Source organism: Anomalospiza imberbis, chromosome 19, assembly GCF_031753505.1.
Source record: "Anomalospiza imberbis isolate Cuckoo-Finch-1a 21T00152 chromosome 19, ASM3175350v1, whole genome shotgun sequence".
Lineage (NCBI taxonomy): Eukaryota > Metazoa > Chordata > Aves > Passeriformes > Viduidae > Anomalospiza > Anomalospiza imberbis.
Window position 1 is genome coordinate 1,367,617 of NC_089699.1, and position 19,098 is coordinate 1,386,714.

A 19,098-nucleotide genomic window follows, 5' to 3' on the forward strand; every position below is an offset into this window, starting at 1 on the left:
TTTGGGATGTGCTGCTTGCCCTTCCTGGGGCAATCCCAGGAGAGGCCAGAGGATTCCCCCAGCCCTGGCTCTGCTTTGCAGGCAGTCCCTGGCTGCTTTTGCTGCTGGATTTTCACGTGCAGGTGGAAATTGGAAGCACTGCAAGTGTCAGGAGCTGGCCCAGCTGCCCAGGGTGGATCCCCATCCCCGAGGAGTTCAGGATGTGGCACTTGGGGACACTTGGGGACCTGGCTGTGGTGGCCTGGGCAGTGCTGGGGTGGTGGCACTGGGTGTTCTCAGAGGGCTTTTCCACCCTGAGTGATTTTATCACTCTCTGATGTGATTTTATCACTCTCCCTGAGCTGCTGAGTCCCCAGGAGCTATTCTGAGGTGTTCCCAAGCCCTCATGGTTGGGGTCTGGGGGCTTTGGGTGCAGTGGAGCCCCCCAGGAGCTCCCTGGCTCCTGCTTTTAATGGATCACCGCCCCTGGGCAAGCAGGAATTCCCTGCTGGGACTGGGACAGGAGCAGGGAGAGGGAGGAATGCAGCTGGTCCTGGTGGGAGCTGCAAACCCCCACGAGCTGCCCCAGCCCTACCTCAGCTCCTGCTCTTCCCACTCCTCTGCCTGCCTCTGCTGCCATCATTACTAAATAGGATAATGAGGCTTAATCAGCCTCATCTCCTCTCCCTCCAGGCTTGGTGTTGCTCAGGAACATCTGTGTGCACAGGGAGGAGCTCCATCCCTGCCCTGTGGGGTCTGGGGGTCTCCTGGGGAGCAGGGGAGCAGTGCAGAGGCTGCAGGAGCAGCAGGAGTTAATGAATAATCCAGGCCCAGAGCTGCTGGGCCATCACTCAGCTCTAACCAGGAGCCTGCCAATACCTGGGGTGTAAAAGATGATCAGGGAGGGAGGATGGGGAGCCAGGGCTGTAATTCCAACCTGGAAATACCATCTCCATTGGATTTTAGTGTTTTTTTTTTTTTTTTCCTTGTCTGCTGGGTACAGGTTTGGTGGTTTTGTTTTGCTCCTGAGCACAGAGGAAATCAATAAAGCCTCGTGTGATGGGCAGAGCGTTCCTTGGATTTAAACAAACAGCAGCTTTGTTTAAAAGTGCCTTTTAAAAAAAGCCTTTTGTGGGGTGGGTGTTTATTCCATGGGTGCCCCTCATCCCACAGACCCAGCACAGCCAAAATCCCTCTCTGGCCACGGTGTCTCACCTGTCTTGGGAACAATTTGGGCTCTGCTCTGCAGCTGCCCCGAGGTTCCCCTGAGCAGGGTGAGGATCTGCAGGGTCAGGATGCTCCTGGTGGGATCTGAATCCCCTTGGCCCCCTCCAAACAGGATTTTTTTGGTGCTCCTGCCCTTTTCTGGACGTGCACATCGTGGCTTGAAGGCTCTTTGGGAGTGTGGTTTGGGACTGGATGTTTTGCACAGTGAATTTTGGGCTATTTTGGGCAGGAGCTCTTGGGAAGGCTTTGGGAGCTCGATGAAGAGCCCTGAGGATCCTTTCCTCGTGTCTGGCTCTGAATGTGCCTTCAGGGTGAAAATTTGCCTTCTAAATCTATACAAGTCCCTTTTTGGGAGGGAAAGCTGGGAGCTGTGCGCGGAGGAGGCTGCAGGAGGAGGAGGAGGAGGAGGAAGGACCATCAAGGCGTAGCTGCACATTGTTTAAAATTGCAATTTTTCCCTCAGGCCTAAACCACAGCTGGATTAGACCATGGGGAGCATCTTTTTTTGGGAGAGGGGGGCACTAGGAAGTGATTCCTGGTAAATACCTGCATTTTAGGAGGAATTTCTTCCAGGAAAAGGTGCCAGGCATTGGAAGGAGTTGGAGTGCCCATCCCTGGAGGTGTCCAGGGGAGGCTGGAGGTGGCACTCGGAGCTCTGGGGACAAGGTGGGCATGGGGCACAGCTGGGACTCTTGAGGCTGGAAAAGCCCTCCAAGATCTCAACAATTCAGGGATCTGGGGATTCTCCCCGTGCTGGGACAAGGCAGGGCAGTCGTGGGTGCACTTGGAGGCTGCCTGGGGTCCTCCTGTCCCTGCTCCTCCCTCCAGAGCTGGGAAGCTGCTCCTGCCTCTCCCCTTCTGCTCTGATGTGCTGGGTTCATTGTTGCAGGAGGCAGGGAGAGCCTGGCGAGCTGCAGGGTCTGTGCCTGCTGCTGATGGATCATCAGCACCCAGATTCCTCTGATGCAATCTGCCGGAGGTGCCCAGCTCACATTCCCATTTTAATGTGCTTTTTCCCCCCTCGGCTGTGACTCCCAGCAAGTTAATTAGCTGCACAGCCTCATGGCTGGGCTAGGTGGAGGGCTTTCAAGGCAGGATTTTCTGCTTTGTTAAGTTTTGGAGCGTGGGGCTGGGGTGGAGCTTTTCCTTGCTGGAGGGGGAGGATGGAGCTGGGGGCTCCTGCATTCCTGCTTTGCTCAGATTTCCTTTGCTCAGGGCAGAACAAACAGCAACCCTTGTGTTTGTTTGGTTTTGTGGAGCCCTGGCCCTTTTCCACAGGCTCGGGGAGGAAGGAGGGATCTGCCTCTGAGGATGAGCAGTTTTGTTTTTTGGGAATGCAGCAAAGCCTCCCATTGGGAAACGTCCTTCCCTTCCATCTCCAAATAACCCGGAGTTACCTGGGCGTGGGTTTAATTAATTTATCAATTAACCCCAAGCCAGAGGTTATAGATCCATGAGCGATTGATCCCTGGCTCCTGTCCCAGGTGGGATTTCTGCCATGAAAATCCCTGGTGCTGACCACCAAACAAACCCAGCCTTGGGATCCTGGGGAAGACTCAGAAACCCCAGAGGTTTCTTCTCAATCTGTTTTTCCATGGGATCCAGGGAAAACCTGCCTGCTTCCCACCCCTGCCCTGCCCCTGTGCAGCAGCTGGAATCCAGTGGTGGCTGGAGAGGTCGGAATTATTTGCCAAAAACCCCCCACAAAACCCTAATTATCCTAATTTCTACCAAAGCATTTCATTTTATTAATGGAGGTAAAGGCTTATTTACTGCCGCAGTGCAATTTGTCAGCTGCTCTTAATTAGAATTCTCTCTCATTATGCATCAAGCATTTCATAAAAGCATTATCATTTTCATAAAAGCATTATTTGGGAAGCCCCAGAGCTGGAGCTGCAGAGCTCCTTGATCCTGAGCTTGAATCCCCTCCCACCCTGGTCAGGTTTGTGGGATCTGGAGCACTTTGATGGGCTGGGCTGAAAAATCCCTCTGGGAAAAAGCAGGGACTGAGAAAACCTGGCTTAATTCTTCATTCCACCAGCTCCTGCTCTGCAGGGAGCCCTCTCCAGCATTCCCCTCTCCATCCTGAGCCTCTTTCCCCTGGAGCAGGAATTGCTGGGAGGCTGCTGGTATTCCATGGGCTTTTCTCCCCTCCCAGCTCTGATATTCCATGGGTTTGTCCCTCCCAGCTCTGTTATTCCATGGGCTTGTCCCTGTTCCTAGCTCTGATATTCCATGGGCTTTTCTCCTCTCCCAGCTCTGATATTCCATGGGTTTGTCCCTCCCAGCTCTGATATTCCATGGGCTTTTCTCCTCTCCCAGCTCTGATATTCCATGGGCTTTTCTCCTCTCTCAGCTCTGATATTCCATGGGCTTTTCTCTTCTCCCAGCTCTGATATTTCATGGGCTTTTCTCCTCTCCCAGCTCTGATATTCCATGGGCTTGTCCCTCCCAGCTCTGATATTCCATGGGCTTTTCTCCTCCCAGCTCTGATATTCCATGGGCTTTTCTCCTCTCCCAGCTCTGATAATCCATGGGCTTTTCTCCTCTCCCAGCTCTGATATTCCATGGGCTTTTCTCCCCTCCCAGCTCTGATATTCCATGGGCTTTTCCCTCCTCCTGGCTCAGCCTTTGCTGCCTGAATTTTGCTTTCTGCTTGGGCCTGGCTCAGAATGGTAAAAGGGAAGTTTCCCACGAGGAGGAGGACGGAAGGATCTCCTCCTTGCCCTCCCTCTGCCTCCTGCACCAGCCCCTGTTTATCCGGGGCCGTGGATGCTCCCCCAGCCGTTCTTTGATCTCAAAATGTGCCTTTGAATTTGCTCAAAGCATAACCCCAAATTAATTCCTCCACGGTGAAAGGCAAACCTGCCATTAAGGTGTCAGGGGAAGCAGCAGGAGAGGTTCTGTCACTGCCTGGGGGGAGGCAGGGAGGGGGAAGCTGCTTCCGTGGGGATCCCCACGGCTCTGGAGCTGCAGGGGAAGCTCTGACTCAGTGTGGAGTTTGTGCTGCTTTTTTTTGGGTTTTTTTTTGCCAGGGTTGGGATTAAATGTGTGAGAAGGTATTTCTGGTTGGGACTCAGGTGTTTGTTAGTTCTCATCTGTGTCACAGTCTCACAAACCCTGAGTTCTGCAGCACTTCACTCTGACAAACTAAAACTGGAGACACAGCTTTCTTTCCACAAGGATTTTTAAGGATAAAGTGTGTAATTAAGAAATGACATCTAAATTATTTTTACTTTTAACCTAATAACTAACTACCTGTGGTCCACAATGGGGGCTTTTTTATCCAATTACACAAAACCACCCAAACCCATGGAGAAGGAGGTGAAGGAGCAGCCTCAGCCCCAAAACCTCCACCTTGCTTTATATCTATTACTGCATTCTAAACCCCCAAACTCTGAGTTTTCCCCATGTGATATCACACACTTCTATTCAAACTCCACCCCACAATCCCAGTTCCATCATTCCATTCTGGAAGCTTCTTCACGGCCTCAGGTCAATGCAGTGTTCTCCTGGGGCTCAGTGCCTGGCAGCACAGAAAGCCTCAAATTCCTACAGGGCAAAATCCCACAAAGCCCATCCCTGGGCTGTTCCTGGAGCTCGGGATGAGGAGGGGGAGCTGGAGCTGCTCCTGGAGCCTGGGATGAGGCACAGGGAGCTGGAGCTGCTCCTGGAGCCTGGGATGAGGCACAGGGAGCTGGGGCTGCTCCTGGAGCCCGGGATGAGGCACAGGGAGCTGGGGCTGCTCCTGGAGCCTGGGATGAGGCACAGGGAGCTGGGGCTGCTCCTGGAGCCCGGGATGAGGCAGGAGGAGCTGGGGATGCTCCTGGAGCCCGGGATGAGGCAGGAGGAGCTGGGGCTGCTCCTGGAGCCTGGGATGAGGCAGGAGGAGCTGGAGCTGCTCCTGGAGCCTGGGATTAGGCAGGAGGAGCTGGAGCTGCTCCTGGAGCCTGGGATGAGGCACAGGGAGCTGGGGCTGCTCCTGGAGCCTGGGATGAGGCAGGAGGACCTGGAGATGCTCCTGGAGCCTGGGATGAGGCACAGGGAGCTGGGGCTGCTCCTGGAGCCTGGGATGAGGCACAGGGAGCTGGGGCTGCTCCTGGAGCCTGGGATGAGGCACAGGGAGCTGGGGATGCTCCTGGAGCCTGGGATGAGGCAGGAGGAGCTGGGGCTGCTCCTGGAGCCTGGGATGAGGCACAGGGAGCTGGGGCTGCTCCTGGAGCCAGGGATGAGGCAGGAGGAGCTGGGGCTGCTCCTGGAGCCTGGGATGAGGCAGGAGGAGCTGGGGCTGCTCCTGGAGCCTGGGATGAGGCAGGAGGAGCTGGAGCTGCTCCTGGAGCCCGGGATGAGGCACAGGGAGCTGGGGATGCTCCTGGAGCCTGGGATGAGGCACAGGGAGCTGGGGCTGCTCCTGGAGCCTGGGATGAGGCACAGGGAGCTGGAGCTGCTCCTGGAGCCTGGGATGAGGCAGGAGGAGCTGGGGATGCTCCTGGAGCCTGGGATGAGGCAGGAGGAGCTGGGGCTGCTCCTGGAGCCTGGGATGAGGCAGGAGGAGCTGGGGATGCTCCTGGAGCCCGGGATGAGGCAGGAGAAGCTGGGGATGCTCCTGGAGCCTGGGATGAGGCAGGAGGAGCTGGGGATGCTCCTGGAGCCTGGGATGAGGCAGGAGAAGCTGGGGCTGCCGAGGCCTCGCTCACGTCCGCAGGGGTGGCTGAGGATGCAGAGGAAGCCGTGTGTTTCAGTAATGGAATTAGGCACTGCTGCCACGCTCCTGCCTCTTCATTTGGGGGCTGATGGATGGCTGGCTGAGCCCTGTGCATCCTGCCAGAGCTCCCACACCCCACAGCTCGCCCTTCCCCAGCTATTCCCTCTGCAAAATCCTTGCTGAGGGAATTCTGGGGAGGAACGAGCTGTTAATTGAAGGTTTGTTTGCTTTTTCTCTCACCCTAGCAAAAAGCCTGTGGAAATCCACGTGGGAAGGGGGCAGGGAGTGGGAAAAGGGGTGGAACTGGTCCCTGCCAGGGTTTAACAAATGTGTGCAGAACGGCTCCTGTTGATCCCATCTGCTTATTAAAATCTCAAACAATTAAAATCTCCCGTCGTGGGGCTGCCTCCCTGGCACAAAGCTCTCTGAGGGTGCAGGGGGTGTGAGGAAAATAAATACCCCCCAGGAAAATACCCCTCGAGGTCTGCCTGTGGCTGGAAGAGGCAAATCTCCTCCCAGCACACAACTGGGAGTGCAGGTCCATCCTCACTGGTTTTGCTGGGCTCGGATTCTCTGCTCGGAGCAATTACTCCATTGAAAAATGAATTTTGCTGGTTGTGGTTGAGGCTTTTCCAGGGCTCCTGGTGGGAGGGAGGTTGGTGACAGGAAGCTCCTGATGCTGCAGGGATGGGGTTTGTTTGTTGTTTTGTTTGGCCAAAGCAGGGAAAACATTCCTGTGCTGTTGTTTTGGCCGTGGCAGAGGTTACAAAGCCTCGTGCTGTGTCAGAGAACCATCCCAGCTTTCCCGGGGGGCCTGGGAGTGTGTCCCCTCCTCCTGCCCTGCCAGCAGCTTTCCTGCTGTGTTCTCCTCCCTCCTGGGGAGGGAAAAGCCCCAGATGTGCCAGGGGGGAACCCCACGGGTTTATTTTTAATATTTTATTTGGCTCAAGTGTTGTTTGAGCCACAGGATGGGTTGGGCTGTGCCCACCTGCCTGGTGGGGCTGGTGCCAGTGATGTTCCCTGCCCCTGTTTTGGGGATCCAGCTGGGCTGGGCTGGCTGGCACAGGCTCCAGCACCCCTGGATTGGAAGGGCTTTGGGATTCTTTCCCCCCCATTCCTGATTTTTCAAGGTTTGGGGGGGATTTTTGGTAGCTTTGCCTCCCTCCTGCTGGTTCTGGGGGGTTCTGGTGCTGCCAGCTCAGGACACTGCTGCACATCTTGGCACTGCCAAGGCTCAGCTGGCAGCTCCCAGGGCTGGGGCAGCTGCAGTGGCACCCCCCGGGCTGTCCCCAGGCTGGGGGTGACACAGAGGGAGGGGAGTGACTCCCCCTGCCCTGCCAGGCTGCTGCCAAAGCTGCAGGGAAGGAGCAGCAGCCAGGGCTGATAATCAGCAGCGAGTAAAGCACCCCTGCCATGAGCTGCAGGGAAGCTGAGACCACCCTCCCCTACACCCACTTCACTTCCCCGGCTGCAGCTTTTAGGGAAAGCTCCAGAGCTGCTCCTGGAGCAGATCTGCTGCAAAACTCTGGGGTTTCTGGCTGTGGGTGCCCCTTTTCCCAATCCCCACGGCTCCAGGGCTCCTTCCTGGTGCTTGTGGGGCTGCAGGAGCCAGGCTGGGGTGCTCCACGTGGGAGGGGGAGAGGCTGCCTGGAACAGAGCTTGTTGGTGCTAGAAATGAAGGGATGGGACAATTTTCAAGCCAAGAACGATTGATTGCTCAGATAAACATCAGTCTCAGAGGCTGTGAGATTCTACAGGAGCAAGCAGTCGGCCATAGCTCAAGAGCAGTCACAAGTTTGTTCTTTACAAGGGGATACAGAGCTTTCTAACCCAATAGACAGTTGTTACAGGGTTCATTTTGCTTTTCTAACCTGTCACCTTTGCTTCTGCTGTACTGCAGATACCTTTGTCTAATGGCTTCTGTCTCACTTGCACACATATTATTTTATTATAACTTCTAAACTCCTATTTTATACAACCACACCCCTGCATTACAAACCCTTCACCCTCTTATCAATGCAGAGTCTCAGTTACTTTAGGCACATTTTTCTTACAACTACAGAAACAGAAGTTTGTGATTTTCCTGCTTACTGTCTGTGTATTGTATTTTTACATCAATCCAAGCTTCTTCCAAGGCTGCAGATCAAACCCTTCAGTGTCTGTGGAAGTTTCTGATTTCCACAGAGTTAAAGAACAAAGCAGGGATTTATTAAAAGGCCTCAAAGGATGCACCTCGGGCAGCACAAGAGCCCAGCCAGGGCTGCACCCAAGATGGATGATGGGTCACGAGTTTTCTCACTTTTATAAGTTCTGCTCCATTTCCATGTTGGGTTCATTGTCCAATTCCAGCTCCAAGTTGTGCAGTGCCATCCTCCCAGTTTGCTCTCCTCAGTTCCCTGCTGTTTGCAGTTTTGGGGCTGAAGCTGCAGCGGTGTCCTTGGATCTGGGCTGGAAAGGATTGTTCTGTGTGCCTGAGCTGTGAGGAGAACTGCTGACACTTGACGTGGAGGTCAGAGTCGCACACCAATGCACTGCAGAGTCTGGGAACTGTAACAGCTCAAGCTGAAGGCATCATTTCCCCCTTTAGAGGCTTTGCTGCCCTGGGCTCTGTCCAGATGTTCAGGAGCAGCCCTGAGCCACCCTCTCCTCTTCCCTTTCTGCTGCTGGTCCCTGCTGCGTTATCTCTGTGTGTTATCACTTACCGAGTGTGAAACAGGAGCCTCTGGGCCCCACCTGACCCAGGATTTTTACTGTGCCTTATCTCTGTGTCTGCTCCCTGGCAAGCTGGGGATATGATTTTTATTCCTCTTTTACAGAAAGCAGTAAAATGGATTCTGTTTCTCTTTCCCACCGTGGTGCCTTCTCCATCAGCTGGGGCTTTGCCGAGCCTTTTCCAGGGCATTTTTCCCTGCTAAAATCTTGCACAGGAGGAGCAGCAGCTGTGACCCTCCTGGGCAAGCAGCACCTCCAGCTGTGGGGCTGAGGGATCTGATCACTCTCAGTCCATCAGGATTTCTTTATGAATTCACTCTCCTCCCTTGGCCTGGAGGAGAAGAGCAGATTATTTCTCAGAGGTGTCAGTCTCCAATTCTTTTTAAAATTGCCTTCAGATCAATTAACATCTTGGGCAAGGGGACGTGATCCCAAATCCTTGCTTTGCCTAAAATGATACTATTATTTTAATTTAAAAGAATACCCATTTTGTATCAAAAAGGATCCCTTTTTTCCCATATAAAGGACACCTTTTTCCCATATAGAGGATTTTTTTCCCTCATTTTCTTCTCCACACAGGGTCAGGCCAATCCCACAACTTCACTCCATGAGCAGAGGAGTGCAGTGGGAGCTCCCAATCCCAGAATAGTTTTCCTCCAAGTTCTTCCTGTCCAAATCTCTCCCTGCCTCTTGCTTTTTGCAATAATCAACCCCCGTGGTTATTTCAGCTGACGCTAATTACTGCCATGAACTAATTAATGCCAGTTGCCTTTCCTCTTCTCTCTGCAATGTTTTTTAACCCACTGACACATTCCAATTAAGGGCCTCCTGCAGGCTCCGGGCTGGGATGACTCAGAGCAGTCTCGGCTGGGATCAGTCGTGTGCTTTCCTGAAGGTCACCAATATTGTCACAAATTGTCCCCGGCAGCAGGGAGGGCACCTGCCCTTCCCAAATCCAGCTGCAATCGCCTCCCTCTGGGTGCAGCTCTGTGGGTTTGGTGTTTTGGGGTGCTGCTCCTTCCTGGAGGTGAAAATCCGTTTGGCTTTAGCAGGAGCAGGGCAGGAAGGATGGGGAGAGGCTTTGGGTGAGGCATGGGGGGACAGGACACAGGGAATGGCTCCCCACTGCCAGAGGGCAGGGAGGGATGGGATATTGGGAGAAATCCTTCCCTGGGAGCGTGGGGAGGGATGGGATGGGATTCCCAGAGGAGCTGTGGCTGCTCTGTCCCTGGCAGCGTCCCAGGCCAGGCTGGATGGGGTTTGGAACACCCCGGGACAGTGGAAGGTGTCCCTGCCCAGGGCAGGGGTGGAGTGGAATGGGATTTAAGGTCCTTCCCACCCAAAGCATTCCAGGATTCTGGGACAGGATTCCATGACTCCCTCACCCTGCAGCAGGATGAGCTCCCATTCCCAGTCCCCTCATTCCTTATCCAGGCAAAACTCCCCTCTCCCTTTGCTGGCTCTCAGCACCCAGGTTTTGCTGGAGAACTCCTCCTTCCCTCCCGGCTCCCCCAGCTGCTGCAGGAGCTGCCAGCTGTGCTGGGAGGGGAGGCTCTCCCACATCCTGAGGGATTTCATCCCCAGCTCCTCAGGCTGGCCTTGCTGGGTCAGTGGAGGTGAGAGCTCCGGGCTGAACTGCAGATATGTCATTAGTATTAATAACCCCGCTCAGACTCGTTATGCAAATGAGAGGAGAGGAGCCAGTTGAGTAATTCATCTTTAACCTTTATTTTGGGTTCGTGTGACCCCCCCAGTGAGGCTCCTGTTGCTGCTCTGGCTCAGGGTGCTGGGTTATCTGCTGCCCTCAACCCCACAGCTACACCCCTGCTCCTGGGGGTGACTCCAGGGGATCCCACCTGGACATCCCTCCCTCTGGATGCTCCTGGGGGTGCATTCCCAGCCCTGCAGGGAGGAGGGGACTCGGGGTGACACCAGGTCACAAACCACTGCCAGGGACAAGTTCTGTGCTCCTGTGCCTCTAATCCCGAGGTTCCTCCTGCTGTTGTAGCTCCAGGTGGGTTTGAGGAACCTGAGGACATCCAGAAACACCGACCTGGATTCCTTTTTGTCAGGAGCTGCAGTGACAGGAAATAGGGAAGGGTTTCCCACTGCCAGAGGGCAGGATTGGAAGGGATATGGGGAAGGAATCCTTCCCTGTGATGGTGGGGAGGGGCTGGGGTGGAATTCCCGAGGAGCTGTGGCTGCTCCATCCCTGAATTGTCCCAGGCCAGGTTGGACAGGGCTTGGAGCACTGGTCTAGTGAAAGGTGTCCCTGCCTGTGGCAGGGGTGGCACGGAATGGACTTTAAGGTCCCTTTCTATAGTCAAAATGTGGCAAATCCCAGCTCAAGGAATAAATGATGATGTCTGGCTCCAGATCAGAAGGCTGAAGGACAGCTTTATCAAAAGGGATCCCTTTTTTCCCGTATAAAGGACACCTTTTTCCTATATAAGGGACACCTTTTCCATATATAAAAGACACCTTTTTCCCATATAAAGGATATTCTTTCCCTCATTTGCTTCTCCACACAGGGTCAGGCCAATCCCACAACTTCACTCCACGAGCAGAGGAGTGCAGTGGGAGCTCCCAATCCCAGAATAGTTTTCCTCCAAGTTCTTCCTGTCCAAATCTCTCCTTGCCTCTTGCTTTTTGCAATAATCAACCCTCATGGTTAATTCAGCTGACACTAATTACTGCCATGAATATACTATTAAATTAATATACTATTAAAATATACTATTTTAATAATATATTAATACACTATTAAAAGGGATAATATACTATTAATATACTATTTAAAGAGCTACTATCCTGTTCTACATACTGACTTTTTACTTACCTATCAACTAACTCAAACTCGTGACTCTGCTGAGAGTCTGAGCCACAGCTGGGTCCCATTGGTCACTGAACTTAAACAACTTTCACTAAAGTCTAATCAAGTAATCACTGCAGGTGAACAATCTCCACACCACATTCCATGTGGGGAAAACAAAGGAGCAGTGATAAAGATTGTTTTCTCTTCTCTCTGTGCTTCTCCTGAGAGACAGAATGGGAATGTCACATCTTTCCAGCCCGGGTGACACACCTCGGTGCAGTGGTGAGGAGCTGCTGCGACACATCCTTGTTGTGGAAAATGCATATTTTATAATTGGCTTTTCACAAATATTGCAGTGAATATTATGTGTGTGATGGTAGAGAGTTATGCTGTGTGGCAAGCACATTTCTCCCTCTCTCAGGATTTTTTCATAGAGGTGCACAGAGAGAAGAAAGAGAAAACAATTTCTATTTCTGCTCCTTGTTTTTCCCATGTGGAATGTGTTTGGAGAATTGTTTCCCTGGGGTGATTGCTTGGTTGGATTCTGGTGAGGATTGTTGGAGCTGATGGCCAACCCAACCCACCTGAGTCTGGACTCTCAGAGAGGGTCAGGAGTTGAGTGAGTTAGAGATATAGTTAGAACAAGTAGGTTTGTAGTTTGAATATCTTCCTTTAAATAGTATATTAATGTGTTATAGCATAGTTATAATAAAGAAATCATTCATCCTCCTGAGCTGGAGTCACACATCAGCATTTCTTCCCACCGGGTTCACCTGCATTTACAATAATGCTGTATTAATTCTCTTAAGTAGTGTGTTAAATATAGTTTTAGGTTATAACATATTGTTAAATTAGAAACTCTGCAATGTAAGATATTTTTACTAGCTCAAGAAAGGGATGAGATAATCAAGAAGCTTCACAGAGCTAACAGCGACAGGGCACACAAAGAGTTACAGCCTCCTTACCAGAAAAAACAAACATCCTTCCACCTCTCTGTCTTTATGGAACCAGCAGGATTAAGGGGAAGGAGTTGACAAAAACCAGAAAAATTCTTAATTTGCAAGGAATCTATGCATCATGTATGAGATATATGAATATGCAACAGGCTGTTGCATTTAAGGGTTGTTCCTTTGCTCACAAGGCAGGTTTTTGGCAGCTCAGTGCCCAAAAACATCCGGACATCCGAAATTCTTTGCTTTTTATTGTCTCATAGTGTCCTAATCCTCACCGTCCAAATGTTTATTACTCTAATTTTATTACTATTTTAATAACTATTTTATTACTAATAAACTTTTAAAATTTTAAAAACCAAGTGGTTGGTGTTTTTCACACCATCAATCCCCATCAGTCCCACTGCACGGGGCTGGACTGGGCTGGGGGCAGCTCTGGGATGTCCTGACGTGTCTGTGTTGCCTTGCAGGGGCTCTGGGATGTCCTGACGTGTCTGTGTTGCCTTGCAGGGGCTCTGGGATGTCCTGACGTGTCTGTGTTGCCTTGCAGGGGCTCTGGGATGTCCTGACGTGTCTGTGTTGCCTTGCAGGGGCTCTGGGATGTCCTGACGTGTCTGTGTTGCCTTGCAGGGGCTCTGGGATGTCCTGACGTGTCTGTGTTGCCTTGCAGGGGCTCTGGGATGTCCTGACGTGTCTGTGTTGCCTTGCAGGGGCTCTGGGATGTCCCGATGTGTCTGTGTTGCCTTGCAGGGGCTCTGGGATGTCCTGATGTGTCTGTGTTGCCTTGCAGGGGCTCTGGGATGTCCTGACGTGTCTGTGTTGCCTTGCAGGGGTTCACTGGCCCTTCCCACGCCGCCCTGGCCCTGAGCTGGGAGCAGCGAGCCGTGAAGGAGAAGCAGGAGCAGGACCCTGGCGGGGATCTCCGGAGCGAGCCGAGCGTGAGGAGCGAGCTGGCCATCAGGATAGGTAGAGCTGGGCTCCAGCCAGGCAAGCATCCTGTCATATACCACCCCCAGAGGGCACAGAGCCCCTGCTCCCCTGGCACCGGGGCTGCCAGCCCAATTCCCAGGGTTTGCCATGCCCAGGGTCCCGTCCCTTCCCTTCCCTTCCCTTCCCTTCCCTTCCCTTCCCTTCCCTTCCCTTCCCTTCCCTTCCCTTCCCTTCCCTTCCCTTCCCTTCCCTTCCCTTCCCTCCCCTCCCCTCCCCTCCCCTCTCCTCCCCTCCCCGTCTCTCCCTCTGCTGCCTCTTGTTCCTTGGGCTTCTCCTGCAGCTCTCAAAGCCACTTGCACTGTCTGGGCCGTGAATTATTGATCAGGAGCTCTCTGCTGTGCTGGAGGAGTGAAACCCTGGGGTTATTTCCAGCTCTGCCTCTGCCCCTGTGGCCTCTCCAGTCCCTCATTCCGGGGGTGAATCCAATCGCAGCTGCCAGAGGGTGGAACACACAGAACACACGGCTCTTTCCTCCTTAAACAGATTTTAAAGAAGGAATTTTGGGTGCCTCTTTGGGCTTCCCGAGCCCCCAGGGTGTGCTTGGGGCGGGTGGTGGGGACACTTGTCCCCAGCACAAGTGGCTCTGCCTCCACTCAGCAGCTTTCCAGGAGACAAAGCAAATGCAATTTAGTAAATGAATTTTATTTCTCCTCTGATTATTTGCTTGTAGTTGTGGTTTAAAACATCGCGAGTACAGCTGGGAGCAGATTGATTTGAAGGAATGGTCCTTCCTTTTGCCAGGAGCAGCACTGCTCCCCTCTTAAATCTGCCTCTTTTGTTTAACCACATTGCTTAAATGCACGTTTCCCTAAAACGCTGCAAATCCTCGGGACTGGAAGCAGCAGCCTGGCTCTTTCCAGAGGGATGGGAGGATTTTTTTCTGCTCCGTACAATGAGCTTTGCATCCTGTGAGTCCCTGGGAGGCAGCTGCAGGGGGGTTGATGTTTTTGTCAGGTGGAAACTTCCCATCTCAGGCACAGTTTAATTTTATTCTTGAAGGGAAAGCAGAAGTGCTCAGCCCTGCAGTTCTCAGCAGCTCGAGCTGCTGAGGTTTTTATGTTTCCATCTCCTTTTGGTTGCAGACAATAACAGTGCAAATGGTTTTGGGAATAGAAAATTTCCATTAGGCTGTGTTGTTTTTTTCCTCTCTCTGGGGAAATGGTATTAAGGCCCTACAATACATTAATTCTTTTATTGTCTTTTCCTTTTCCCCCCCTTTCTTTCTAGTGAAATAAACTCGGTATTTTCACAAGATAACCCCAGCCTTCCAAGAAAGCTGCTTTCCCCAGGGCTGGGTAGCGCCTGCCTGGCTCTGGGGAAGCTCTGGGAACATAATGGGTGTTTTCAAAGTCTAATGGGTACTAAGTGGAATATTTCAGGCTTAATCACTGTTGAATCATTGACCCTTCCTTCATATTTACATCTTTTTAAATCGCTAAAGCTGTGAAAACAAAGGAAAATCCCAAAGCAGCAGCTGCCTGTTCTGCCTCCGTGCCTGGGGAGGGATGGGGGTGAGGAGCAGGGAGCTGGGGTGCGAAGGGCTGGGAAATGTGGGAATGTGCCTCTCTCCAGGGCCCTGCCTGTGGGGCTGGGGTCTCTGTGGGGCTGGGGATGCATTTTGAGCCTGCCAGGGGGAGGCTTTGGGCTGTGCTCACACTCCGAGCTGTCACCAAGCCAGGAGGTTTCCTTCACACCTGGCGGAGGGAGGTGGGGGAAAGGTGGGAGTTACACCTGTCCTTCACCTGCTCTGGGGAGAGAAAAAGCCTCATTTGGGTTTTTCCCCTCGGTCAGCAGCGCTGTGGAGCAGCCCAGGCTATGGAAGGTGGCAGGGATGGAATGGGATGAGCTTCAAGCTCCCTCCCAACCCAAACCATTCCATGGCTGCTCTTCCCCCTCATCCCAAATCCTTTGGCTTTCCGTCAGTTGTTTTTGCTGGGGCTCTGCTCCAGCCCCTCTCCAGCCTGTCCTGAGTAGAATTAAGACTTTTTGGGAGTTGCTAAAAGCTGCCTGTGCCTCGTGGCTGCCTGGAGTAAGGTGTGTGTGCATCCCTGGGAAATGCAGGATGGGTGGATTCACCCTGAATTGCACTGAAAAGTCTGTCTAGACCGTTTGATGAGTGGGATAATCACCAGGCGTTAATTACTCCAAGGGAGAGAGAATCCAGCCTTGTCTCTGATAGCTCTGGGTAGGCAAGGGCTGTCATTTGTGCTTGGGAACAGCTGGGGATGGAGCTCCGGGGGTTGTTCCCAGCTGGTGGAGCCCTCTGGGGTGCCAGGAGTGTCCTGGCTGGGCTGTGCCCACCCTGCCCTGCTCCTAAAGCCCTGCGGGCAGCCCAGGGCTGGGGCCAGCCCATCCTGCTGCGTTTTCCAGGTGCTCAATCCAGAGGAAATGGCCAGGGCAGGGTCACCGCGGGGCTGGAGGCCAGGCTTGACCCCGCTGTGTCCCAAAGCAGTTCCCAGAAAAGAATTCCAGGCAGCAGAGCACCTGGAAAGCCGAGCTGTGACTCAGGACAGCTGGGTATGGAACAGCTGATGCCTCCTGCTGCTGATTCAGATCCCGAGCCCGTTCTGGAGCCGAGTGGGAGATGCTGCTGCCTGCAGCATCCTCATCCCCCTGCAGCTGGGAGAGCTCTGGGGAGCTGCTGGGGCAGAGCAGGGCACAGCAATGGGGGTGCAAAGCTGGAGAAAACCCCAAATCTCCCTTTGGTGCCCGGGCAGGAGCTCCAGGGAGGGAAGGGCAGTGGGAATTTCTGTGCTGGCTGCTGAGCTCAGCTCCAGAGAAATGTCTGAGGAAGCAGCAGCAGCTCTGCTGCTCATCATCCATCCCCAGAGCCAGGGATGTGTGTCTGGCTCCTGGAGAGAGATTTTACAGGAGCATGGAGCGACAGGACAAGGAGGAACAGCTTCAAACTGACAGGGAGTGGGCTGGGATTGATGTTTGGGAGAAATCTGTACCTGGGAGGGCAAAATCCATCCCTGGGAGGGCAAAATCCATATCTGGAAGGGCAGAATCCATCCCTGGGAGGGCAAAATTTGTCCCTGTGAGGGTGGGGAGGGGCTGGGATGGAATTCCCAGAGAAGCTGTGGCTGCCCCATCCCCAGAAGTGTCCAAGGGCAGGTTGGAGCCACCTGGGCTAGTGGAAGGTGTTGATCCCATGGATCAAGTGGATCATCTTTAATTTCCCTGATCCCTGGTGCCTGTTGTGCCTCTGGCTGCAGCAGTGTGAAGTCACTGCTGTTACTGAAGGCAGGCAGGCTTTGCTGGAATGACTCAGTTGGCTTTTGCTGGGCTGTGATTTAGGAGCTGGTGCCCTGGCATCCCTGCCTGGCTGCTCAGGGAGCAGATCCAGATGGATTTCGTGCCTGCAAAAACCACCCCGTGTCTGCAGCAGCGTCTGTAAGGAATGACATTTTGTTGAGCTCGTTACTTAGATGAGCTGGGAGCTCTGGGGGACCTGCAGGGAAACCTCAGTACGTAGAAATTGGTTTTTTTTCCCCTTAAATCTGAGGCCCAGGTGGGGATTTGGCTGGGGAAGCCCTGGAGCAAGGCTGGGTGGGCTGGGGACCCCCCAGGGCCAGCTCTGCTCTGGTGCCAGGACCTGCTGGGCCCCTTACAGCAGCATCACCCCCTCCCTAAGCTCACTCTTGCCTTTTTTTGCCCTATTTTTCCCCTCCAAAGGAAGTTTCCATGCACCAGGGCTGCCTGAGGGGGCTGCACAGGAGAGGAAGCAGAAGCTGCATCTCTTTTTCTCAGTGCACTGGAGTGTGCTGGGAGGAGCTGGGGAGATAAGAGGAGACCAAAAACCCTTGGGAACCAACACAGAGAGAGAGCACGAGCTGAATTTTGGGCTTGGCACTGATGCTTGAGGCAGCACATCAGTGGGGCTTGTCCTTAGAGCCAAAAAATTCCCACTTTCCCCTGTTTCTTCTGAGAAAGAAGGGAAACCCTGAGGGGAAAAGCTGCCCAGCAATGCCCAGCTCCCCTCGCAGGAGCAGGGGCAGCTTGCTGCTGCTCAGCCTCTGGATTCTCTCCTCATTCCCCCCCTCCCTGAGCAGAAGCAGTGGCTGTGAGGGAGAAATGATGGATCCAAACCCTGGGGATTGATCGGGGCCATTCAGCCAGAGCCTCCTGTGTGCATCCAAAAGGTTCATTAAACCCTTGTGGCTTATATAACGTGAAACTCCTGCTTTAAAAGAGTTAAAAGGGGGAGTTAAAAGTCCTTGTGACTTATGTAAGGTGAAACTCCTGCTTTAAAAGGAGTTAGAAAGGGGCTGTTGCCCAGTTTTCCAGGATCCCAGCTCTGTCTGGGATAACTTGGACACGTTCACACCGTGCTCCTTGCTGCTTTCACAAGCCATCAATCCATCTGGAGGGCTCAGAGCCAGCCTGGGTGATAAATGCCCGCGGCAGTGTCTGTATTGATTAAAAAACATCCTTAATGCCCCTTTCTGAAGCGGTTCAAATGGTTATTGACCGTCCCTGTCAGCCTGGGTACCGTGCCTGGCTTTTATAGCCCGGACTAAACGTGGATTTATGGAGCCAGAGCTGCAGAGGAATAAATGAAATGGGGGCACATCATTCCTGCTGGGGTGATGAAAAGCCTGCTGCACTCAGGGATCTGTGCCCCCATCGTTCCAGTCCCTGCCCTGCTCCTGGGATCAGGAGTTTTGAGTTCATTTTGAAAAGCCACCTGGTGGTTGCTGCCCTCTGCTTCTTGGATTTCCTTGCAGAGGACCCAGCTCTGCAGCGAGTGAAGCACCCAGAGCGGGTTTTTCTGGATAGAAAACTGTTGGTTTTGGGTGTTTTTTTTTCTCCTTTATTTTTGTTGAGGTTGGGATTGAAGGTATTTGAGATGATAGTTTGTGTTTGGATTTAGGTGTTTATTGCTTTTTATTAATGTTATAGTTGTACAGTAGTGAGTTTTGTAGTTTTTTATTAATAAGGTATAAAATGGTTAATTATTTTCTGTTATAAGATTTTTAAGGTTAAATTATCTAATTAAGAAATTATACTTACATTATTTGCACTTTTAATTTAATAATTAATTCTTCAAAGTCCGCACTGCAGACTTTTCTGTTCAGTTATAAACTACCACCTAAACTTATAAAGAAGGTAAAGAATAACTTGTTTCTGCCTTAAAACCTCTATTTTGCTTCATGTTTGTTACTACATTCTAAACCCCTAAACTTTAAGTTTTTCACCCTGCGATATTACACACATATTCATATTTGTTACTACATTCTAAACCCCTAAACTTTAAGTTTTTCACCCTGCGATATTACACACTCCTAACTAATGACACACTTGTAATTCTAGTGTCAGCAGTCAATTTTGGAAGCTTGAAATGAGGATTTCCAGCCCGTGATCCCTCAGGAAATGCCAACCTTCCAGTGGGAGCCCTGGCTCTGTGCTGGGAGCAGGGCTCTGGAGATGGGATCTGTGTGTGGAGCAGCCAATCTTTCATTCCAGGGGCTTTTGTTCATCCAGGAGCCTGATGAAACTCTGAGTGATGAGCTGGGGAGGCCCCACGCTCTGGGGGTTTTTGTGGGACCACTCAGGAGCCTTTTCCCGAATGGATCCTCACTTATCACCCCACTGTTATCAAGGAGGATTCGTTTCCTGGCTGCACCTCCCAGTCTGTTTAATTCTGCACCTGGATGAAATAAATTCCTCAGAAACTCCTCTCCGTGCCCAGCAGCTCTAGGGGCTCCTAGATGCTG

General features: G+C 52.5%; 1 protein-coding gene across 1 annotated transcript in view; it reads left to right on the plus strand.

Moving 5' to 3' along the window:
- SLC39A11 (solute carrier family 39 member 11) overlaps positions 1-19,098 on the plus strand; it is an 86,846-nt gene that overhangs the window by 12,690 nt on the left and 55,058 nt on the right. The window contains exon 5 of the mRNA XM_068209962.1: positions 13,219-13,354. Within this exon, the coding sequence (XP_068066063.1) occupies positions 13,219-13,354 (136 nt within the window). The remainder of the gene's footprint in view (positions 1-13,218; positions 13,355-19,098) is intronic.